Source organism: Dipodomys ordii, unplaced genomic scaffold, assembly GCF_000151885.1.
Source record: "Dipodomys ordii isolate 6190 unplaced genomic scaffold, Dord_2.0 Scaffold18, whole genome shotgun sequence".
Lineage (NCBI taxonomy): Eukaryota > Metazoa > Chordata > Mammalia > Rodentia > Heteromyidae > Dipodomys > Dipodomys ordii.
In genome coordinates this window covers 14,465,009-14,486,875 of record NW_012267234.1, presented here as the reverse complement: position 1 = coordinate 14,486,875, position 21,867 = coordinate 14,465,009, and the positions used below count along the sequence as shown (strand labels likewise).

General features: G+C 43.8%; 1 protein-coding gene across 2 annotated transcripts; it reads right to left on the bottom strand.

Annotated features, from left to right (window-relative positions):
- Positions 1-4,897: 4,897 nt before the first annotated feature.
- Clec3a (C-type lectin domain family 3, member A) lies at positions 4,898-12,412 on the bottom strand. 2 transcript variants are annotated; one of them, XM_013012816.1, is made up of 4 exons: positions 12,274-12,412; positions 8,888-8,971; positions 6,573-6,944; positions 4,898-5,088 (listed from the first exon to the last, which is right to left on the bottom strand). In XM_013012816.1, exons 1-4 carry the CDS (start codon positions 12,386-12,388, stop codon positions 4,982-4,984), a joined length of 678 nt encoding a protein of 225 aa, XP_012868270.1. In that variant the 5' UTR covers positions 12,389-12,412; the 3' UTR covers positions 4,898-4,981. The 2 variants fall into 2 exon arrangements, with proteins under 2 accessions (XP_012868270.1, XP_012868271.1); XM_013012817.1 differs by lacking the exon at positions 4,898-5,088 and having other exon boundaries at positions 6,553-6,944.
- Positions 12,413-21,867: the final 9,455 nt, after the last annotated feature.

The following is a 21,867-nucleotide window of genomic DNA, read 5'->3' as shown; positions in this document are numbered from 1 at the left end:
TGCGCGCCTGCGCAATGCGCAGCCCAGAGCCGCCCTGCCCACTCCGTAGTTCTAATCCAGTCTCCTGGCTTTCAGGACTTCCTGAACAAAAGGGGCGGGACCTAAAGAGTCCGGATGTGAAAGCACTGAAGACGGTGAAGCTGCCTTTCGGTTGGGAGGAAAACATGGAGAAGTCGCTGTGGCTGAGAAGTTGGAGCGGAGTTTCGTCACACTGAGGGCCTCAGGGAAGGGGCGTGCGCATCCAGTCAGGATCCAGGACTCCGCCTGTTGCTGGGCGACCTTTCATCACTTCCGCGTTGCTCTGTCCAATCCTACAGGAGACCCAGCAACAGGGCATCATGGGAAATGTAGTCCAACCGCCTACTGGAATAGAAAATAGAGCAGAAAGGATGAATTGTGGTAGAAGGTGTCCAGACTCTAGCCACTCCTTGTCTTAGGGCCTTATGGGAGTAAATGTCCCTGATTAAAATTTGTTTCCAGGTATTACCAACACTCAAGTTGGTTCACAAACTTAGTTATGCATGTAAGCACAACCACCACCTGAGAGCTATCTGTAGGCTTATCACCACATCTCTATGATGGAGACACAAGCTTAGCTAACTGCAATTAGCAGGGCACAATTAGAAGAAAACGGAGCCACTGGGGAATCCCACTACTTCATTACATATGTATGTCTTTACTCCTAAGTAATCAGACAAGGCTACCCTTTTATTTCAGTCACTAACAGCAAAATTCATAGGGCCGAAAACTTACAATGAATTACACACAAAAAAAATCGTATTAGTAAAAAAAAAAACATTAGTATCTACTTATCCCCTTCAAGGTGGCTTTGCCTAAGTAGTTTTCCATAATATGTTCTGCTTATTTCTTGTTTCCCATCTCATATACAGGGAAAGCTACTGGCCTGTGTCTCAGAGAATTCAAGCCTCCATCAAGAAATTATATACTTTACCCTGTGCCAGTAATCCCAGATACTCTGGAGACCGAGATCTGGGAAATTGTGATTTGAATCTAGCCAGGGCAAAAAAAAAAAAAAAAAGTCCAAAAGATTCCATCTCTAAAATAACTAGGCAAAAGCTAGGCTGTAAGCATGGCTCAACTGAAAGTGTGCCAAGGCTAGAAAGCAAGATTAGTCAGGACGAAGCCCTAAGTTCAAATCTGGGTATATATGCACAGATTGATACATATATGCATGAATATATAGAGAGCCAACATATCTATAATAAGAACATATTTATATGTATATATACATAAATGATGAACAGTGGCAATGGTGCTTTTTGTTTTCAAATCCTGCCTGCCTTACTGAACACAACCAACCAAAATCTACCTTAGTGAAAGGTCTGTTTAGCTTTAACAGCCCTGTTATCCCATTGCAAACCAATTGTAACGACCTTTTTCAAATTTGAGCAATTTATATTAACCTGCGGTTCCTTTATTCACTATAAATTAGACCCTGTAACCTCTACCTAAACCTATGTATTCCTTTGATGTGAATAGGAAATTAGGTCTCAGGGGGAATGAACAAGGTCAGAGTGAGAAGTGTCCGGTTCTCAAGGCGTGACTGCTTTGGTTGACTTCAGGTTGAGCTGGCCAGAGCCTCTTCTGCCACGGTTGCCTGTGACCTGGCATCAGACCAGAGACAGATCAAGTTCAGTATCCTGCAAAATGGGCAGTTACCCACTGTAACACTGTAGTGGGCCCCAGTGAGTATCATGATGCCATCTTGTTCACCCTCTTCCTGCATCTTAGTTGTTGGACTCTATCAGATAATTAAGAAGATGTGCGGGCATTTGAGAACTGTCAAGGGCTGGAATTCCAGATTTTAGGATTTAGAGTCTTTGGGCTTCCCTACAATACATTGCCGTAGTCAGGCTCATACACATACAAAGAGCAGAGACTATGCAACAATAAGAGTTTAAGCAGGTACAGTGGTACATGCCTGTAATCCCAACAATCAGGAGGCTGAGGCAGAAGGATTATGAGTTTGAGGCCAGCCTGGGCTACAGAGAATATAAGACTAGTCTGGGCTGCACACTGAGTCATTCCGATAATGTAAGAGCAAGTCTAAGAAGAAGCCTATTTTCCTGCATTTCCCCATCCCCTCTTACCCTGGGGGCTACATTTTCTATGCTCTCCTCCCTGGGAGCCTCCTGGCTTGCTTTTGGTTTCGACCGGGCGAATTGGTTTTGACTGTATTTAATAAGGACCTGTCAGCAGTGAAGCTGTATTTACTTGGCTAGGAAGATGGCAATGGTTTTGAGAAAATGTGGGAATAAGGCAAGCTTTTCAAAACGCAATCCTCAAGGAAGCCTCAAGAATGGTTTATTGTGTTGCTGGGCGTGGTGGTCCTTGCCTATAATCCCAGCTCCTTAGGAAGCAGGAGAATCACAAGTTTGAATTAGTGAAATGAGACTTGTCCCAAAAAACAAAATACAGACAAAAGAGCAGGGGTTGGGGGTATGGGGAGAGTATAGCACATATGGTAAAGCATTTACCTAGCAAATGCGCTGTGAGTTTAATTCCTAGTACTGAAAACAACAACAACAACACAACAGGGTTGTTACTAAGATCTAAATAACTAAGTAAATACTAAACAAGTGTAGTTATACAGATGCACAGCAGGGGGCTCTATCTGCCTGTTCTTTCCAAGGCTAAAGCCCAGTTTCTAAAAGATACTTCCGGCATTGGAACCTGCTTTTCTTTTTGATTCCTTCTCCAGTAACTGGAAATCTGTGACCATAAGACTGAGTCTTTTCTCTGACTGCAATTTGGCATCACTCAAAAGGTATGTATGCAGTGGGCAAAATGTGTCTCTTCTTATTCCTAGGGCTGCACAATGCCTTATCTTATATTTATCATGAAGGTGATTGATTCCTTCCCCTTCCCCTTCATAGTGGGGGAAAAAAACAACAACTCAACAGTTCCGCAAAGCTGATCTAATTGAAATCAACACTCCTTGCTAAATCAAGCCAGATGTGTTGGTGCTCAAAGGCTTTGAGGTTTATAATACCAAGATGTGGTGCCTTTCACCTGAACGAACCCTCAGTATCACAGAGGGGCTGCTTGATAAAGAAGTTCCTTGAGGCATTCGTGATGTCTGAGGGCTGTTATGGCTTGCGGGTCTGGCTCCTCCAAGAGTCATATCGAAAGGTAATGATATTATTGGGGACTGAGACTATTAAGAGGTAGTTAGCCTGTCAAGGCTCAAGAGTGGATTACAGCCTTCATAAAAAGGACAAGTTCAGCCCCTTCCTTCCTTTGCTCCGATTTACCTTCCACCATGAGACTGTGTAGAAAGACCACACCCAATGCTGACCCTCTCCAGATGCTGGCCTCTCCATCTTGGACTTCCCAGTCTCCAGAGCTGTGAGCTGTTTGCATTTCTGTTCTTGGTAAATAACGCGGTCTGTGGTTCCCAAGCACAAAATGGACACAGATAGAGGCGCAGGTGCCAGGCATGAGTAGATGCAGCACACTGCACTAGTTCCTGAAGGCCAACCCTGGCTGGTTAAGAATGCAAATAAATGAAGGCAGTGTTCTTTGTTCTGGTGTGAGTAACTCTGTGATGGAAGCCATACAAATATTGTGTATGTTGCTGGGTGGAAAGATCCAAAACTCATCAGTCACAGTGAACATCAAGTTTGGAATCTGGGGTAAGAGCATCAACCTTGTGCCTCACCCTGAAAAGTGTTTGCTAGAATGCCTTGCCTCCTCATCCAGCCAACACTTACCTGTTTGCTGTTAGGAATTGTTAAATATTTCTGACCTAGGCACCGGTGGCTCGGGTCTGTAATCCTAACTACTCAGGAGGTTGAAATCTGAGGATCTTAGTTCAAAGCCAGCCCATGCAAGAAAGTCTGTGAAACTCTTATCTCCAATTGACCACCAAAAAGCCAGCAGAGGTGGTATGACTCAGGTGGCAGAGTGCCACCTGGAGAGGAAAAAATCCAAGTGAGAGTGCAAGGCCCTGAGTTCAAGTCCCAATTCTGGTACACACACACACACACACACAAGATCCAGGCCAGGATCAGATTGTGATCCTGGTATGAATTACTTCCACATAGCTGGGATTATATGTGTGAGCTGCTTATTAACTAAAATGAGATCTCACTGACTGTTGCCCTAGCTGACCTCAAACCTTAGCCTTTCCCCCAATTTCTGCCTCCGTCAGATCTGGGATTATATTGCAAGCTCTTTACCAGCATATTAAGTCTATCTAGTCCTCCACCCCAGATCATAACTCCTCATTGCCGGGTGAAAATGTTTTTCCAATATATTATACGACCAGTTTGATCAAATCCATGGATTTACACACACACACACACACACACACACACACACAAATTGTCAAGTTTGATACAATCCAACACACCCTGAATAACCATAATCAACATCCAAACATATCTACCCTGAGCTGGATTCAGGCTTTTTTTAAATTATGCAATGAAAAAGAACTAAAACTTAATTCCAAGCATATGTAGTTAACATTTTCAAAACAGGCCATTATTCCCAAAACACATTCAACACAGAAAGAAATAAAAAGATATTTATTGGAAGGACAAAATATATTTAGAATTGTTTTTGCTTCTAAAATGCCCATTTTCCCTCAAGCCCAAATGGTATAATTCCATTTTAAGCCAATGAAGTTATTTTATACACTCTAGTTAAGCACTTTAATGGGAATAGCATTGGCAGCATAAAAACTTGCATAGTGTGATCCTAAAATAGTATTATTTATATCCAACTGGCTCTTCCAGTAATACTATTAGAGTCAAATATAGTGATGGTTCAAAAAAAGTATATAAAGTTTTTCAACCCCCTCCTCCAACAGCTTAATATATATATATATAAAGACTGTAAGGATAAACGAGAAGGAAAAGAAGACTGTTTCCTTTCCCCCACCCCCACCGTCATCGTCTACTCTTCTTTTCTGGTTTCTCATTTAAGTTGGAAGTCATAACTTAATGCCAAGAGTAGACTACTGACAAGTGTACAGCTTCATTAGTTTTAGTTTCTGTTTTTGTGGGGTTTGGGGGAGTTTTTCTTGTTGTTGTTGTTTTATTTGACTGAGAAATTCCCGAAAAGCTGGAGTAAGGAGTTTAAAGAAAACCAGATCAGACCTCCTCTTCAAACGTTCTTCTGATGACTGGCGAGATACTTGTCTCACAGGGAGAAACAAGGGCTCTGGGCACATGATGTGTGTCCAGGATGGAGTAGCCCAAGCATCAGACCAAATTAGGGAATTCTGATCCTTCATACATATAGCCGGGCACCGCATTGCTACGCTTCAGCCAGTAATGGCCCACACAGGTGATGGTGGTCCCATCAATAATAATGCAGCTGAAAGGCTTCTGTCGACCTTGTAGCTGTCCTACCCTTGCAAGCCATCACTCACGTGGATGTTGGTGACACTTAACTAAGCAAACCTGTTATTCTGTCAGGCTTACAAGTGGCTGATGAAGAAGTAGGTACAGTACATAAGACTTGATCATGATAACAAACCATTATGTTGCCCATTTAGGTGTTTATTATATGCTAGGGTTTCAGGAGGTTTAATTGTTTACACATGTCCTGATCAGGGTAATGGTGGCACGTCAGGCAGAAGCAAGTGATTACATCTCAAACTAGAGTGGATATACAGTACAGAGAGAGGATAAGCAAGGTCCCACAATCCCTTTCAAGGGCATACCCTCAGCAATCTAAGTACCACCTACAGGGTCCTGCCAGGTTGTCCAGTCTTAATGTTGAGCCACCGAAATTATGAGCTAAAGAAACTTTCTTTGGTGTCATAGGGATTCTGTATCAAGCATTTCCTTATATGGATAGGAAGCTGACCATATACTATACTTTTTATTGCTTTATAAAAAAATTGTACTTATTGTGTGCTCACATTTCTATAAAGAAGCTCACGCTAAAAACCTTCCAGGTTACACCAACAGAAGGCTTTAATACATCTTGTGTTTACAGCACCTCTTATTTACTTATTTATTTATTTTGTCGGGGCTTGAACTCTGGGCTTGGGCGCAGCTCAAGGCAAGCGCTCTACCAGCACCTCTTATTTTGCATGTAGAAACCACATTAAGGGTTTGATCTATGCCAATGCTATGATGTTGATGCAGTAACAAGATGGCCAGATGACACATTTCTTAGACTATATCCCTGTGATTGAGCCATCCATGACTGGACTAAATTCCTAAGATAACCTAAGCTTGCTTTGTCACATTGAAGAAATGCATGAGCATTGTATTTCTAAAACAGACTGTGCCTACATGAGTGACAGGGACAAGGAAAGAGGGAGGAGGATTTGAGACCTCCTTTTGCAAAAGTCTCTTTAGTAGTACGCTTATTATTTCCTGATGTCTTGAGCTTTGTGAAAGGCAAAACCACCATGAAATATGATAGCCCCATTGTCTGATTGTGTCTTACCGTGGGCTTTGACCAACATGTTGCCATCGTGCAATAATTACAACTTTGATTCATTCCTGGGGACCGCCAGCTCATAAATTATGCCCACTCTTGCTTGAGTGAGACACATTTGTGAAGAGCCTGTTAAGGGATGGTAAACTCACATATGTACTTCTTGCTGGTACGGCAGATCTCATCACTCCATTTTCCCTGAGCCGATTGGGAGAACAGGACACAATTTTCACGCTTGCCACCATTGGGCTGTGCACGGTCCCAGTTGAGGAAGGAGACAGCCATTCCATTGACATCGAGAAACTTGCCTTCTGTGGCCATGTCATTGATGCCCACCCAAAAGTCATTGACCCCAGGCAGGCTTCTCTTAGCATAGTCTCGGAGGGCATTGATCTCGTCAGAGTTCCTGGGGACCACCAAGGTCCCCCCTTTGGAAATGCAGTCTTCATTGGCCTCGTGGAAGTGTTTCAGGCCTTCTGAAGCCAGGTAGCATTTCCTGTGAACTTTCGTGCCTCGGAGACAGACTGTGGAAATGGGAGATTTAATAGAGTAAAATTTTTTGCTGGGCACTGGTGGCTCATGCCGGTAAATCCTAGCTACTGAGGAGACTAAGACCTGAGGATCAAAGTTCAAAGCCAGCCTATGTGGAAAAGTTGGTGAGAATCTTATCTCCAATTAACCACGAAAAAACTGTAAGTAGAAGTGAGGCTCAAGTGGTAGCCTTGAGTGCAAAAGCTAAAGGAGAGCTTGAGGCCTTGAGTTCAAATCCCAGCACACACACACACACACACACACACACACACACACACACACACACAGAGGAAGAAGAAGAAAGAAAGTTTTGTCTTTTGTGTGCAATATGCCTGATCCTGGATCTGGCAAATGCTGATGAATAATTATAGAATAATGTGTGATTATAATGATTTTTAGTAATGATCTTACATGTGTCAGATACTGTAGCAAACAATTTACATAAGTTAACTTATAATAACCCTGATGATCCTATGAAGTGCTGTCTTATTATCCTTATTTATTGGGATATTGAGGTATAGAGAAGTTGCTACTTGTAATTTTAGCCTGACAAAACCATAATTTGTAGAGCATGGAAAAATTATACACAAACCTGGTTCTGTCTCAACCTCAAAATAGTATCTCAAGACTCATAATGCTTTCTTTATTATTATTATTATTATTATTTTGGTGCTAGTTGAAGGGTGTAAACTCAGGGCTTTAGCTTTTCTGTTCAAAGCTGGTATTCTACCACTTGTGTCACAGTCCCACTTCTAATTTTTTGGTGGTTCTTTGGAGATAAGATTCTCATGGACTCAGGCTGGCTTTGAACCTGGATCTTCAGATTGCAGCCTCCTGAATAGCTAGGATTACAGGCGTGGGATGCCAGTGCCTGTATCCATATTTATATAGTTCCATTGTATGTTGGATGTTCTTGCAACTTGAGGAATTGGATGGGATTTCATTATCAAGAGAAAAGAAGTGAAACAGGAACAAAAATCTGAGTTTGCATGTGGGGAGACAGTGGCTTTCTTGAGCCGAGAACAAAGACCTGTAATATTGTTTAGGTTGTCCAGTATAAAGAAAGGGAGTACAGATGGTTTTAGGTTAGGGGCCAGGACCTTAGTGTCTGGGTTTAGGTTTCTACCATGACATTTACTAGCTGTGTACACCTTAGACAGATTCTTTCTCTGTCCTTCATTTTCCTCATGTATAAAATGAGGGAAATCATAATAGCATAAAATGTTGAAGTGAATTGGAATTGACTATTCAACAAAAGGTGATGGAGAACTAATATAGCACTTAGAGTAGCAAAACATGGTCAAAGGCCTGTTAACCTTCAAACTCTGTATACCCAAAGATCTGATAAAAGGAAAGAATATCACCCTGGTTCCTAGCAGAGTTGCTTATAGCAAAAATGCTTCCTGGCCTCCTGGGAGTTATGAATTCTTTGTGTGTGTGTGTGTGTGTGTGTGTGTGCGTGCGTGTGTGTGTGTGTGTGTGTGTGCATGCACGTGTGTGTTCATTAGTATTGGGGAGTGAAATCAGGACCTAGGCATTGTTCCTTAGATTTTTCACTTGAGGCACAGCTCCACATTTGTCATTTTTAGTGGTTAATTGGAGATAAGTCTCATGGACTTTTCTGCCCTAGCTGGCTGCTATCCTCAGACCTCACCTCCTGAGTAGCTAGATTACAGGCATGAGTCTCCAGTGCCAAGTGAATCTATTCCTATTTCTGTACCACTGATACTTGAAAGGAGGTAGCAAATCAAGCTCATTGTTCAAGACCATTATCACTAACTTTCCATCCCTGCACTCAGCTGCATCTCTAGTTTGTTGATGTTTCTTTCTAAAAGATGGCTTCCATATGCAGTCTCAATGAAATGGAGTTGTTGGCAGCCCTGGTTCTCTTCCAGCATCAGCTGGGGAAGAGTGGGGGGCTGGAGGGGTGTCTCACCTGTCTGGAGAGCTTGCATTTCCTTCAGGGCATTGACTTCTCGCCAGAGTTTTTCAACTTGAGACTTCAGATCTCCATCCTTTTCTGGGGACACATTTTAGGGGGGGAGTGGTTAGAGAACGGAAAGCATATGAGTAAAAGAAAGGCAATTAAAGTTGAGAAAATAGCTTTGGGAAACACAATCTGAAGGTCGTGGAGGCAATGATGTCATCGAGCTGAGTGTACATGAAAAGTACTGTGTGAGACCAGGGTCATTGGGTTCAAGGAGGAGAATGGCTGTCTAGTAAGCTTAAGGCCTTGAGTTCAGAACACTCCAGCACCCCAAAAGGCAAAAGGAAAAAGAAAAGCAAAGAACACAGGCAGGAAAGGAAAGCATAATTCATTACCACGAGGTGGGGACAGTAAAACAGGGAGATTCCAGCAGGTAGAGCTCCTGCCTCTCCCTCTCCAGCCCCACCCCTGTGAGTTCCACCTGGCCACCACCCAGCCTCAGCCTCCTGGATTCGAGAGCCTCTTCCATTCATTATTCCTTCTGCCTGTTCGCTCTCACTACCGTGGCCTCTTCTGAGAAGACTTTCCTGATTATCCTTTCCTCCCCCATTCCTTCTGCTAATCACACTCTGTGAGCCTTATTTGCTTCAAAGCACTTTCTCTACTAGTAGCTTAATTTTCAGTATTTTCTTACCCATGCCATTTCCTGACAACGCTGAGCATTAGGGGATAGAAAATACTTTAATGTTATTGTAATGTGCTCTCCAAAAGTAGAGGTGAAAGGAAGTGGGGTGAGATTTCCCTTGCATGAAGGTGGCCACACTGAGCAAAATGGCATGACTGGGAAGTCGAGCCCGAATCCTGCTCGAGGCCCCTACACTACTGATGCATCGGGGTGGCAGCTCCTGGAGGAGCCAGCTGACAAAGGCCACGTAAGGATTCACTCCTGATGGGGAGGAGCCAGTTCTTTTTTCTTGAGTGTTCCTAGATGGGGCTGAAGAATCATCAGGGCTCTCCCTGATTAAGGAAGTGGTCAAAAGTGAGTAGCTTTGTAGACACACCTGTGGCTCACACCTGTAATCCTAGTTACTCAAGAGGCTGAGACCTGAGGATACTAGTTCAAAAACTAGCCTGGGCAAGAAAATCCATGAAACTCCTTATCTCCAATTAACTACCAAAAAGCTGGAGGTGAAGGTATAGCTCAAGTGGTAGAGTGCCATCACTTGAATGAAAAAGCCAGGTGAGAATGAGGGACACACACACACACACACACACACACACACACACACACACACATACACACACCAACGCTCATGATATGATGATGTTTAGTTATCATTCCCAGAGGATGGGGTATAGAGGGGAGCTGTCATTTGGAGAGACAATTGGAGTCTGACTAACCTGCAGTGTGAGTTCTAGAGATATAATACCCTAGTCTGGGGATTAATATACTGTATGTGCATGATGAAGTTCACCAGGAGAGAGCAGAATGTCATGACCCATCCAAAGGAAGGAGTAACATCCAGCTGTTCAATGAAGTGGGCCTTACTAAACCCAAGATTTAATAGGTGAAATAAATTACATTATTAATTTAACTATTATGTATTGTTTTATCATGTGTTGATCACTAATTTATAATAGTTGTCTTTATTGTTAGTAATTTATTGTGATAATGTTATAATTGTATTATTTATAATTGTTTGTTAATAAATAAATTTGCCTGCCTGCCAAACTATTTGCATAACATCTTCAATACTGTCACCCAATAGTTAAGAGAGTACATAATATTGAGATACAGATTGGAAGAGAAAATACAGTTCACCTGTCTGACTTCATAAACTTTGGTATTATTACAAAGTAGTTCAAATATTTTAAGACTATATGGGTGGGCGGGAAAATAACTAGTAGGCAAATCTAGGCTTATTATTCCACATCTTGTGAAGTTGACTTTCTTGACCCTAATGACAAAAAGTTGTTTGGGCTGTGGGATGGAGGGGGGGGGTTGGGAGAAGTTGGGAGAGAGAGAGAAGAAAGAGAGAACACATTTATATATTTATATCCTCTCCCTAAAGTGCCATACCACCTACTATCTTCTGTCTCCCTCCTGCCCCTGTCCTCAGCATCGTCTACTAATGAGAAATTATTTGAGTTCTTCATTCAAAGAGGAAATGGGGAGATAGGATGTTTCATAAGAAAAAAAGACTCAGCTTAAAAAGCTGTGCCTGAGACCTAAACATTCAAATAAAATCCCTGGCAGAAGGCTCTTTAGAATCCTCCAAACACAACATAGGACAGGGTAGAAGCTCGCCTGGTATGCGTCAGCTGTGTCCTATCAAATCTTCACTTTGGCTTCTTGGTATTTTCCTGTGCTTCTTTCTAATAAGAAGATAAAGCAATAGTGCCATATCATTTACCTTCAAACACCCTAGTAGAAAACTGACTCCAAGGCTGAGATAAAACACCTTCCACTAGATGGGTGTTTCGTTTTGTTGTTTCTTTCTTTTGCTTTGGTTCTGACATATTGCAAATCACTTAGTGGTACCTTCCTCTTTGCAACTTTTGATTTTTACTTCTTAACTCTTTCCAAGTCCACCTCAACCTATGTCTTGCTTGAAGAGTCAATTTGGGATCAAAATAACTTCAAAGACTATAGAACTTAGCATGCCGATGTATTACTGTGAAGTGAGAGGCTTCATTCTTTTGTTTTGGTGGTGAGACAGGTTTGAAATCAGGACCTTGAACTTGTGAGGCGAACATTCTACCCCTGAGCCCTCTAGCCCGGTGCAGGGCAAATCCTTTATGATATATTTAAGTTGGTGTCGTAGAAACATACCTACAGTATATCCATGTCTACCAATAGCTCTATCCTCTACACATATACTAAGATGATCGGCTACAATTCCTCAATAATACGAGTGAATCTGTACTCTGCTAATCTATATATTCTGCCCGCCCCATGGTTTGCAGTCCCAAGGACTACTACACACATCTAACCTCACCTGACAAAGAAGACAGGTGTTATAGACATGTTTTACATGACAAGCTTGTTTGTCCATTTTTTTAAATTAGAAAACCTTCTGGCAGGGCTGGGGAGGTAGTATAGTGGCAGAGTGCTCAAGGTCCTGGTTTTTCACTTCTAGAAAACCCCAAAGCCTAGGATTCTTTGAAACCACCAAACGTTTCCCGGGAATGGAAAGATTCTAGGGAAAAAGAAAAAAAGCATGATTCCTTTAAACATCAGGGGATATAAAGCTCACTCAATCCCCTGAAAAGCCAGCCAGCCACGGCCACGGTCCCCAGGGGTGGCGTTCTGGAGGAGACTACACACACACGCTGTCCCCCTCTTCTTGGCCACACAGGAGTCTATGGAGTTTTGCTACAGAACCCCTTGTTACCTTTCACGCGGCGTTTGCTGTGCTTTCTGGACTTCAGTCTGGATGAGTGGCTGCTGGCCTGGTCCAGGAGCAAGCTGATCACCAGGAGGCAGACTACAAGTCCGCTCTTTGCCATGGCTGGGGCCCTGGGAAGCCTGCAGGGAGCAAGGCGCGGACGGGGCCTGCCACATCTTGCCTTGGAGGTGGCCGTGGCCAGCTTTATAGGAGTGAGTGGAGAAGCTGGCGGGGATCCTGCTGACGGAGTGCTGGAATGAGACTGCTGGCCCTGCCCTAAGATGCTTCCTTGTTCTCCTGCCCCACCCCCCCTCGCCCCCCAGCCTGGGCTTTGGATTTGCTTATTTTCATTCGATGGCATTTTTTTTTCTAGTCCATTTTTCTAGTTGACTTTGATGTCTCAGAGTTCACTCGGGGTTTTGCCTGCTCTTTTCAAAAATTCTGTATCTCCTTCTCCCCAACCCCCAAGTTAAACATTCGGGAGGCTCTGGGAACACTCAGTGTTTACATGTCTCTAGGTTGCACCTCTCTAAAGTGTATCAAATATGCTGGAAAATAGATCTAATTCTGTTTTGAAAGTAAAAACCGTTTGCAATGGTCAGAAGTGTGTGTGTGTGTGTGTGTGAGAGAGAGAGAGAGAGAGAGAGAGAGAGATGCTGCCGACCGATGAACTTCACAGCAGTGTATCTGCAACACTGTGTCTGCACTCTGTCTCAAGTGGGGCTGAGGAAGGTCTGCGACACCACTGGGTTTATCAGATGCTAAGGTGACTGGTGACTAGTCTCACAGGGGCCTTCCTCAAATAGGGTTTAGGAAGTGTGTCCCAAATTATCTTCCTGAAAGACACCTTGGCGCGAAAAGAATATGAAAAGGTGAATTACTTCCATAAAAAGTCATGTCATGTATCTACAATCATCTTCCCTCCCTCCCTTCCTTTCCTTCCTTCCTCTTTCCCTCCCTCCTTCCCCTCTTCTTTCCTCTTTCTCTCTCCCTCCCTCTCCTCTCCTCGTCCTCTGTCTCCCTTTCTTTTTCCTTTTTATTTTATCCTTCCCTTCCCTTCTTCCTTCCTTCCTTCCTTCTTCTCTTCCTCTCTCTCTCCTCCTCCTCTTCTTTCTTCCTCGTTCTCCTTCCTCTCTTCTTTTTCTTCTTCCTCTGTCTCCCTTCCTCTCCCTCTCTCCCCTCTTTCTTCCTTCCTTCCTCCCTTCTTCCCTCCCTCCCTTCCTTCCTCTTTCTGCTTTCTTTCTTTCTCTTTCTTTCTTTCTCCCTTCCTTCCTTTCTCTTTCTTCCTTAATTATCTTTCTTCATTTCTATGCTCTCTGTCTCTCTCTCCATTCCTTCCTTTCTTCTCTCTTCTCTTTCTCCCTCCTCCCTTCACTTCCCTCCCTCCCTCCTTCCTCTCCTCTTCCTTATCTCTCTCATCCCTCTATCTTCCTCTTCCTCTTTCTCCTCCTCCTTCTCCCCCCCCCCTCTAACTTTTTGTACCAACACAGATCCAACATGTAGGCATCTGAAAATGTTAAGTCAGGTTGAGTATTCCAGGCTCCCATCTCAGGCTGATCAGCAGAGTGGCCCTGGGTAGTTCACCTTGTGAGTTACCTCTTAGCCATGAGTCTGGGAGACTTTACAACAGACTGACCAGATAATGGCTATCAAGTCTTCAACACAATGGGTGGTTTTTTAATTCCATAACAGTAAGATTCACAGCATTAATTATAATATATACAATTTATGGGTTGCCATTTTATTATTCACATTAAATTTATGAGATAGGAATTTCCTCTATTTTATGAGCAATGGAAAATGAGCATAGCAAATTTAAGTGGGGGAAGGCGCATGGCTCATGACTATAATCCCAGCTACTTGAGAGGACTGAGTTTTGAGGTTTGATGCCACTTTGGGAAAAAACTTCGTGACACCTCATCTCAATTATCTGGGTATGGTGGTACATTCCTGTGAAGTCAGCAACTTTGGAGGCTGAAGCAGGAGGATAGAGGGTTTGAGGCCAACTCCATCTACATAGTGAGAACTTGTTGGAGACAAACAGAAAAGACAAACTGTTTTAACAAAACAGTTAAATGGCTTTGTCCAACACCACTAAGATCTCAATCTATAGCTATGATTGACTTCAAGAGACCTCAGCTATGAAAATGTGCTTTGGTTTGAGCAGGGGAAAAGATCAATGTGTAAAATACTCATGTTATTGTTGATCCAGAATGCTTGGTGCCAGCTTCCTGACGCTCTTAGTTAAAAAAAAAAGTATGTCAGAAAGACAAGGTTTTTGTTTGTTTGTTTATTTTTTAAAATCTTTGAATTGTGCTATGTTCACCATAGGACCAAGTATCTTTTAAAAGTATCTTTAAGATTTTTTGTTTGTTTGAAGACTCTTGCTGTCCCCTTCCAGGAAGGCCTTGGACACCTTTTTGATTTGTCTTTGTGCTTCATCCTCAGCCCCATGCGTGTGTGGGGGTGGGGGAGGGTGTGAGGGTGTGAGTAGTGGGACTTGAACTCAGCACTCGGTTGCTAGCCCTTAGCTCTCCCACTCAAAACCCTCTAAATCATTTGTTGGTACTTACTTAAAATGACACTCAGACTTCCCATTGGAGCTTATGAAGCCCTCCTACCTGCTGAGATTACTTGGGGGAGGGGACGGTAACTGGGGTTTGAACACAGGACCACTTGCTTAGTAAGTAGGTGCTCTACCACTTGAGCCACACTGCACCCCATTTTGCCCCCTTCTTTTTCAACTAAGATTTCACTTACTGCCTTGGATGGACAGGACTGCCATCCCCCTATTTAAACTTACCCCAGAGCCGGAATGGTGAGTGTATATCGTTGTTCAACTATTTGGCAGTAACTGGGGTTTGGACTTAGGGCATATCCTTCCTAGGTTGGCACTTCACTACTTGAGACATGCTTGCAGTCTTGCTTTTTGCTGGCTATTTTGGAGATAGAGTTTCTCAGACATTTTTATTTTTTTACCCAGGCTGACCTCAAATCACTAACCTCCAGTTTTCAGCCTCCTAAGTAACTGAGTCTCTATACCTGGAATGTCTGCTATGATTTCACCTGGTTCTTCCTGGTGGCTTTTTCCCTTTCTCAGACTTAACTTTCTCTGCCCCATAATCTCATAAGGTCCTTTCTACTGGTGTCCCTGTGACCCAGCTCTCCTTGATTGCAGTTTTCTGTTCACTTAACAGGTTTACGACTTACTTGCTGGAAGTTGGTCTGTAAGTTCCCAGAGGAAGGGGCAGAGTTGTGTTGGATAAGCTTGAGTTATGCATGAACACAGTACTGGGGCACATAGCATTGCTGGGTAAATATTTATGTGTGTGTGGCAGGACAGCGAGGGGTTTGTTTCCATCCAATCCTACCTCATCTCTGAGACTCCAGCCAAGGAACACAGCCTTGAAACTCATGGCATACCAAGCAGATCTAGGCATCCTAGTACTGATACTTGGAATCTGGCTAAAATCCTCTCCCCTTGGAGAAGATCTGATCCACTAACCCAGAGACCAGACTGGGGAACTTTCTCAAAGCTATTTCCCTCCTGCAGGGATGCTAAGTCTAATCCATCTGATGGGAGGGGCTAGGATGAGAGGGCCTGATGGGGTGTTTAGGGGTCGGGTTGGATCTGAATGTATTCACAAGCTAAGGATTTGCGTCCTGCCACAAATACAGACATCATACATATTGTTTATGGAGTCCCTTTCCTCTAAAACCTCAATAAGTAAAGCCCCAAGGATCTGAAAATGATCATGTCTAGAGTTTTACACACACACACACACACATATCAAAGATAACGGAGGGCCCCTTCTACACCTCATGCTGGGAGGAAGGCAGGTGTCTGTTTTCTTGAAGAAAACAAAGAACAATTCCTTTTTATTTTATTTTTTTGTGCTTGTCTCCCGGGCTGGACTGAGGCTTTTGAAAGGACTCTTTAAGAAGAAACACACATTTACAAGCAGTGAGAGGAACTATTAAAAAGAAAATATTGCGTTTAAACAAAAAGCATTTTGATGAGAGTTTTAAACCTGTCACTAAGGTTTTATTTTCTTGAATAAACCATCATTTGCCACCCACCCCTTAACCACCCTGTGTAATTGATGTGTTTATTCCACTGGTTGCTATTTTAAAGTTGCTCTAAGCTGTTTTCCAGAGTCTCGAATTCTAACCAGCAAATCCATCCGGCCCCATGGCTATTTGTCTATTAATACTCAAGGTTGAACACGTTTGAAGGGCTGTGTTCAGAGGTTCAAGGGCAGCATTTAGGAGAGGTCAGAGCACTGGATTTGGAGGTTTTTTCCCTTTAAATATTGTTATGATAAGGATGATATAGAGGGGTTACAGTTACATAAATCAGGTAAAGAATACACTTCTTTTTGGACGATATTACTCCATTCCCTCACTCTCTCCCACGTTTTCTCTCCCCTCCCCACCCACAAGTTGTACAGTTCATTTTCGACATAGTGTCCAGTGAGTACCACTGCTGCATTTGTCTACCCTTTTCCCCCGCTACCATTTCTGTGCCTCTCCTTACCATCCCAAAGATAGATAAATGGACAAACAAGACAAAAAGAAAAGAAAAGAGAAACAGGAAAAAAAAAAAGAAGGAAAGTCCTCTGATTCCATTTCCGGGAGTTCTTTTCGATCAATCTTATTTTGTCTGAGCACTGTGCCTTCCCTAAGAGCGTGCTCCTTAGGTCTCACTGGGTGTGAAGGCCTAGAGACCTGTGTAATTTATTCTTGGACTTGTGCAAAGTTGCCTTGTTTCTCCAATGATTACTACGGGAGTTACAGTGGGGGATTTGAATCGAACATGAGCACCAGCTTTGAGACCCAGGGATAAGGAGGCTATTACGTTGGAGCAGCACTGAGTTGGACACTGAGTAAGAACTCTGGCAGCTGGGGATGAACATTTCAGATGCCCCTTGCTCAGTGTGTGGCAGGAGTAAGGCTTGAACACTTCGCCCTCACCCATCTTGCAGAACAATGGAGAAACTAGAACATGTGTGTAAACAGGGCATAGAAGCTACTCCGTGGAAGGACTTCCCTTGGCTTACTGTCTTGTGTGAGACATCACATCTAGGTAAGCATCTCAAACTCATCCCTGCCCTAAACCTAACTTCACAGCATTAGTCCCATGTATACCATACCACCAAATGTTTTTCTACTAACCATGCAAATTATCTTACAGTTTATCCACGCCCCCCCCCCCGGCCCTGTATTTGAATCTTATTCTACTTACTTCTGACCTTCTAGAGCATGGAACTGTGATCTACCTACCTCTGCCTTCTATGGGGCTGGGATTACAGGCTCAGTAGCCACATACATCTAGTGCCTGCCATTTTTGATGGCTCAGCTCCAGTCCTGAACCAATAATGAATGCTTAGTTAGCTTTCATGATAAATGTTGTATATACTAGTTCAACCAAGAGGCTATTTGTTTCTGTGTATTTGTTTTTGTGTGCCAGTCTTGAGGCTTGAACTCAGAGATCCTGGGTGCTGTCCCTGAGTATTTTTTGCTAAAGGTAGTATGCTACCACTTGAGTCACAGCTCGGCTTCTAGCTTTTTGGTGATTAATGGGCGACAAGAGTCTTAAGGACTTTTCTGCTCAGGCTGACTTCAAGTTAAGATCCTCAGATCTCAGCTTCCTAAGTAGCTAGGATTGGTGACCTAGGTTCAGCTAATGATAGGCGCTATGCTAAAATTTTCTCATGTAAATCTGGTAGGGAATTCCATCATCATCCAGCTCTATAAAGGTGAAGTCACTTTTCTTATATTATTTCCCAGCTTTTAAATGTTGGTCAAATGTGGATATCTCACATCAGAGCTCAGCAGAAGGTGAGGTCCATCTAATGGTGATCAGGTTTAGAGCTTCGAGGTTGGCCCAGGAGGACAATCTAAAAAGTTTCTGGCAAAACTGTAACACGTTTCAGGGTAGCAGGATGGGAAATGGAAACTTAGGATTCAGTAGGCATGATTCAAGGTCAACCTGATATGTTTATTTGTGATAGAACAACTGGAGCATGTCTGTTTGATCCCCTCCCATGGTGAGGAACTCATTTCCCAGAGCAAGGGTAGCCAGTTCTATTTCTAGGAAGTTCTTCCTTACCATTTCTAGGAAGTTCTTTCTTTCCCCCAATTTAGTATGGCTGCACTCCTTTCTTGGCAACCTGTGAGGTCAGATCACAGCCCCCTAACTTAATCACAAAACCTCCTGATTACTCTCTTTCTTCCACCACTCCAAGTTTTTCGGGTCCCAGATGATGAGCTACCTCGACTCTCTGGCTCTAAGCCTGTGGCCGTCACTTCTCTGAGCTGGTTTCTAGTTGGTGAGGTCATCTGGAGCCAGCTCCCTTTTCTCTTCAGGACCAAGTGTTCTTCTGGCTTTTTCCTGTCCTACCCATTGGGGGGGGGTTGTCTCTCAGACATGGCACTGTAACCACTGAGGCCTTGCCCCCCCCTAGAGCAGCCAGACACCTCTTATTTCTTTCCTCCAGACACCAACGTTCAGCAGTGGCGAGGGCACGGGTGACATCACACAGCCTGCAGTGGAATCATGGCGCACCCCTGTGCCAGCTCGGTGTCATTTGGACCAGTTTGTTCACCTTGCTGGTCCTTTCATTCCTGGAGACTGGGAGATCCTAACATCATGTATTTACCAGCAATTTGGAGGATGTTAGAGAGTTGCCCTGAAAATAGGATAGTGGCTGATTCGCTCATTAGAGCTTATTTAATATATCATCATCATCATCATCCCCACCACCGTGGTTATTAAAATGGTATCTCAGCCCTCACCAACTTCACTTTGAAGCCCATCTCTTTCTCACCAACCCATCCCCATCCAGTTATTCATTCTGCTCATCCCCCCAAGAACAAACCATCCCCCTCCCACCCCCCCCCCCATCTAGTGAACAGCTCCTCCTTTTATTCAGGCAGGAAAACATCCAGTTCCTGTTTTTCCTAGGTGTGCTGATATTTCAGATTTATTGTGAGTTCTGCTGGCCCTTGAGCCAAGATCATCCTAGATACAAATAAGCCAGTCTTCGCCTCCCCTCCGCGTAGGGCAGCCCATGGCGGAAAGGCTGTACAATTCCTCCCTGTGGGCCTCCCATGGTGGCCCAGGTGACAATGACAACTTGTTCTTCCTTGGAATCCACCAGCTCGGTGCTTCTGAGCTCCTGAAGTTTCTGTGGTAGAACTAAGGCCGTGTTGTATTTTCTGTGAACCACTTCAAATAAAAAGCTAGTCCTTTGGGTTTAACCGACATGCAGAAGGATTGCTTCTGGTCTCTTTTCCTAGCAAGCCTCGGCGGAGGCTAAAAACCTAAACAGAAAATGGTCCTGAAGGATCAAACAAGGACCTCTGTTTCTCATAATGAGTAGGTAAGAGAGCTGAGTCCAGAGGCTCATGCCTGTAATCCCAGCTATACCAGAGACGGAAAGAAGTAGGATGATCACAGTTTTGAGCCCAACCCCGGGCTGCAAAGTTCCACATTCCATCTAAAGACAGATTAAAGCAAAATGGGCTGGGGGCATGGTTACAGTGATAGAGAACTTGCCTAACAAGTGGGAGGGCTTGAATTCAAGACCCAGGATTGCAAAAAATAAACTAAAATACTGGGTGGCACCAGGTAGTTAGACAAAGCGTTGGTACGGGGCATCGCTTGTAGTTCCTCTGAAGGAGAAGAGGAAATTGCACCGCAGATGGGGGCAGAGGGAGACCGAAGCACATTTGGTATCCGACAAATTGGCTCATGACTGAAAATAAAGGTTGCTCAGCTGGAGAAGAGAGCTGCATGAGACAAGTCACCAGCTGTTAGTAGAGAATTAAAAGAAGTGTACTGATGATGAGACACTTGGATAAAGGGCGCAGGGCAGGACCCTTGTGGGGGGAATGGTAGAGGCTCAGACACAGAGAGGTGGAGTCCAGGCCATCAGAGCGGTGAGTAGAGGGGAAGAGGGAGATTGGGTAGGCAGGGCTATGGGAGGGAAGCTGTGTTTTCCTTTTGTTGGTACCAGAAGTGAGTTTCTGAAGCGGAGAGGAAGGTGTTTCAGGGAGGAGTAAGGAGACAGAGCTGGCAAACCTGTCAAGTAATTGGAACAAGAAAGAGACTCAAATTTCCATAAAATTAAAACAAGTTTTCTTCAAAGAGAGCTAATATTAGTAACAGAGAAAGAAAATAAAGAAGCCGGGCTGACATCTGTAATCCTAGCTACTTGGGAGGCTGGGATTTATGGATTGTGGTTCGAAGCCAGTCCAGGAAGGAAAGCTGGTGAGACTCTTCCCATCAATGAACTTCCAAAAAGATGGATGTGGAGCTGTGTGGCTCAAGCGGTAGAGTGCTGGCCTTGAGCAAAAACAGCTCAAGGACAGGGCCCAGACTCTGAGTTCAAGCCCCAGGACCAGCACACACATACATAAACACAAAAGAAACAAAACTAAAATGAAAGGACTGGGCAAACTGAGTGCCAGTGGCTCACACCTGCTACTCAGGAGGCTGAGATCTGAGGATAGCAGTTCAAAGCCAGTCCAGGCACAAAAGTCTGTGAGACTCTTATCTTCAATAAACCACTCAGAAAACCGGAAGTGCTGCTGTGGCTCAAGTAGTAGAGCGCTAGCTGAAGAGCTGAGGGATAGTGCCCAGGCCCAGAGTTCAAGCTCCACAATTGACAAAACAACAACAACAACAAAAACGGATACAGTGCTTGCCTAGCACCATGAATCTCCCCATGTTCAAACCTCCTCTCCTCTAAATAGGGGCCAATAGCAATAGTTAAAAATAGGATTGTTGTAGGGCTTAGTGAAGTTGATGGTTCCAGAGTTCTGACTTCAGATAATGTCCAGAGGCTGAGATTGTTGTTTGGTTGTAGAGTGCTTGTCTGGCATGTGCGTTTATTCCCCAGGACTGTGAAAATAAAAATGATCTGTAGCCTATAGTAAGCATGGATGTTATAATCAATATTTCTGGTGCAAAGGGAACAAAAACGTTTATGTCTATCAGTGTATCTTACCAATTCTATCCACGGTGAAAGAGGAGAGTTTTCTTTTTGGGTGGACTTGAACTCTGGGCTTGGGCGCTGTCCCTGAGCTCTTCAGCTCAAAGCTAGTACTCTACCACTTGAGCCACAGTGCCACTTCTGGTTTTCTGGTGGTTAACTGGAGATAAAAGTCTCATGGACTTTCTTACCCGGGCTGGCTTTGAACCATGATGCTCAGATCCCAGCCTCCTGAGTAGCTAGGATGACAGGCATGAGCCACCGGCACCCAACTAAAATAGGAAATCTTAACCAGTCCCTTACCCAAATGAATTAATTAGTCACATTCAAAGACACAGATCAGGCCACATAGAATCAATGAACACTCCTCATCAATCCATACTCAACAGTATGCAAATGTGAATGTGACATGCAAATGTGGGTGTGATATTCAAATGTGGCGGCATGCTATACAAATGTGGAGGTGATATGCAAATGTGGATGGGTGGTAGTTAGGGCAGAGATATAGGTCAGGTCCAACAAGACCCAGTGATTCCTCAGTTCTAGGGGAGGCTCAGAGGTCCAGCCCAGCACATGAATCTCTCTCTCTCTCTCTCTCTCT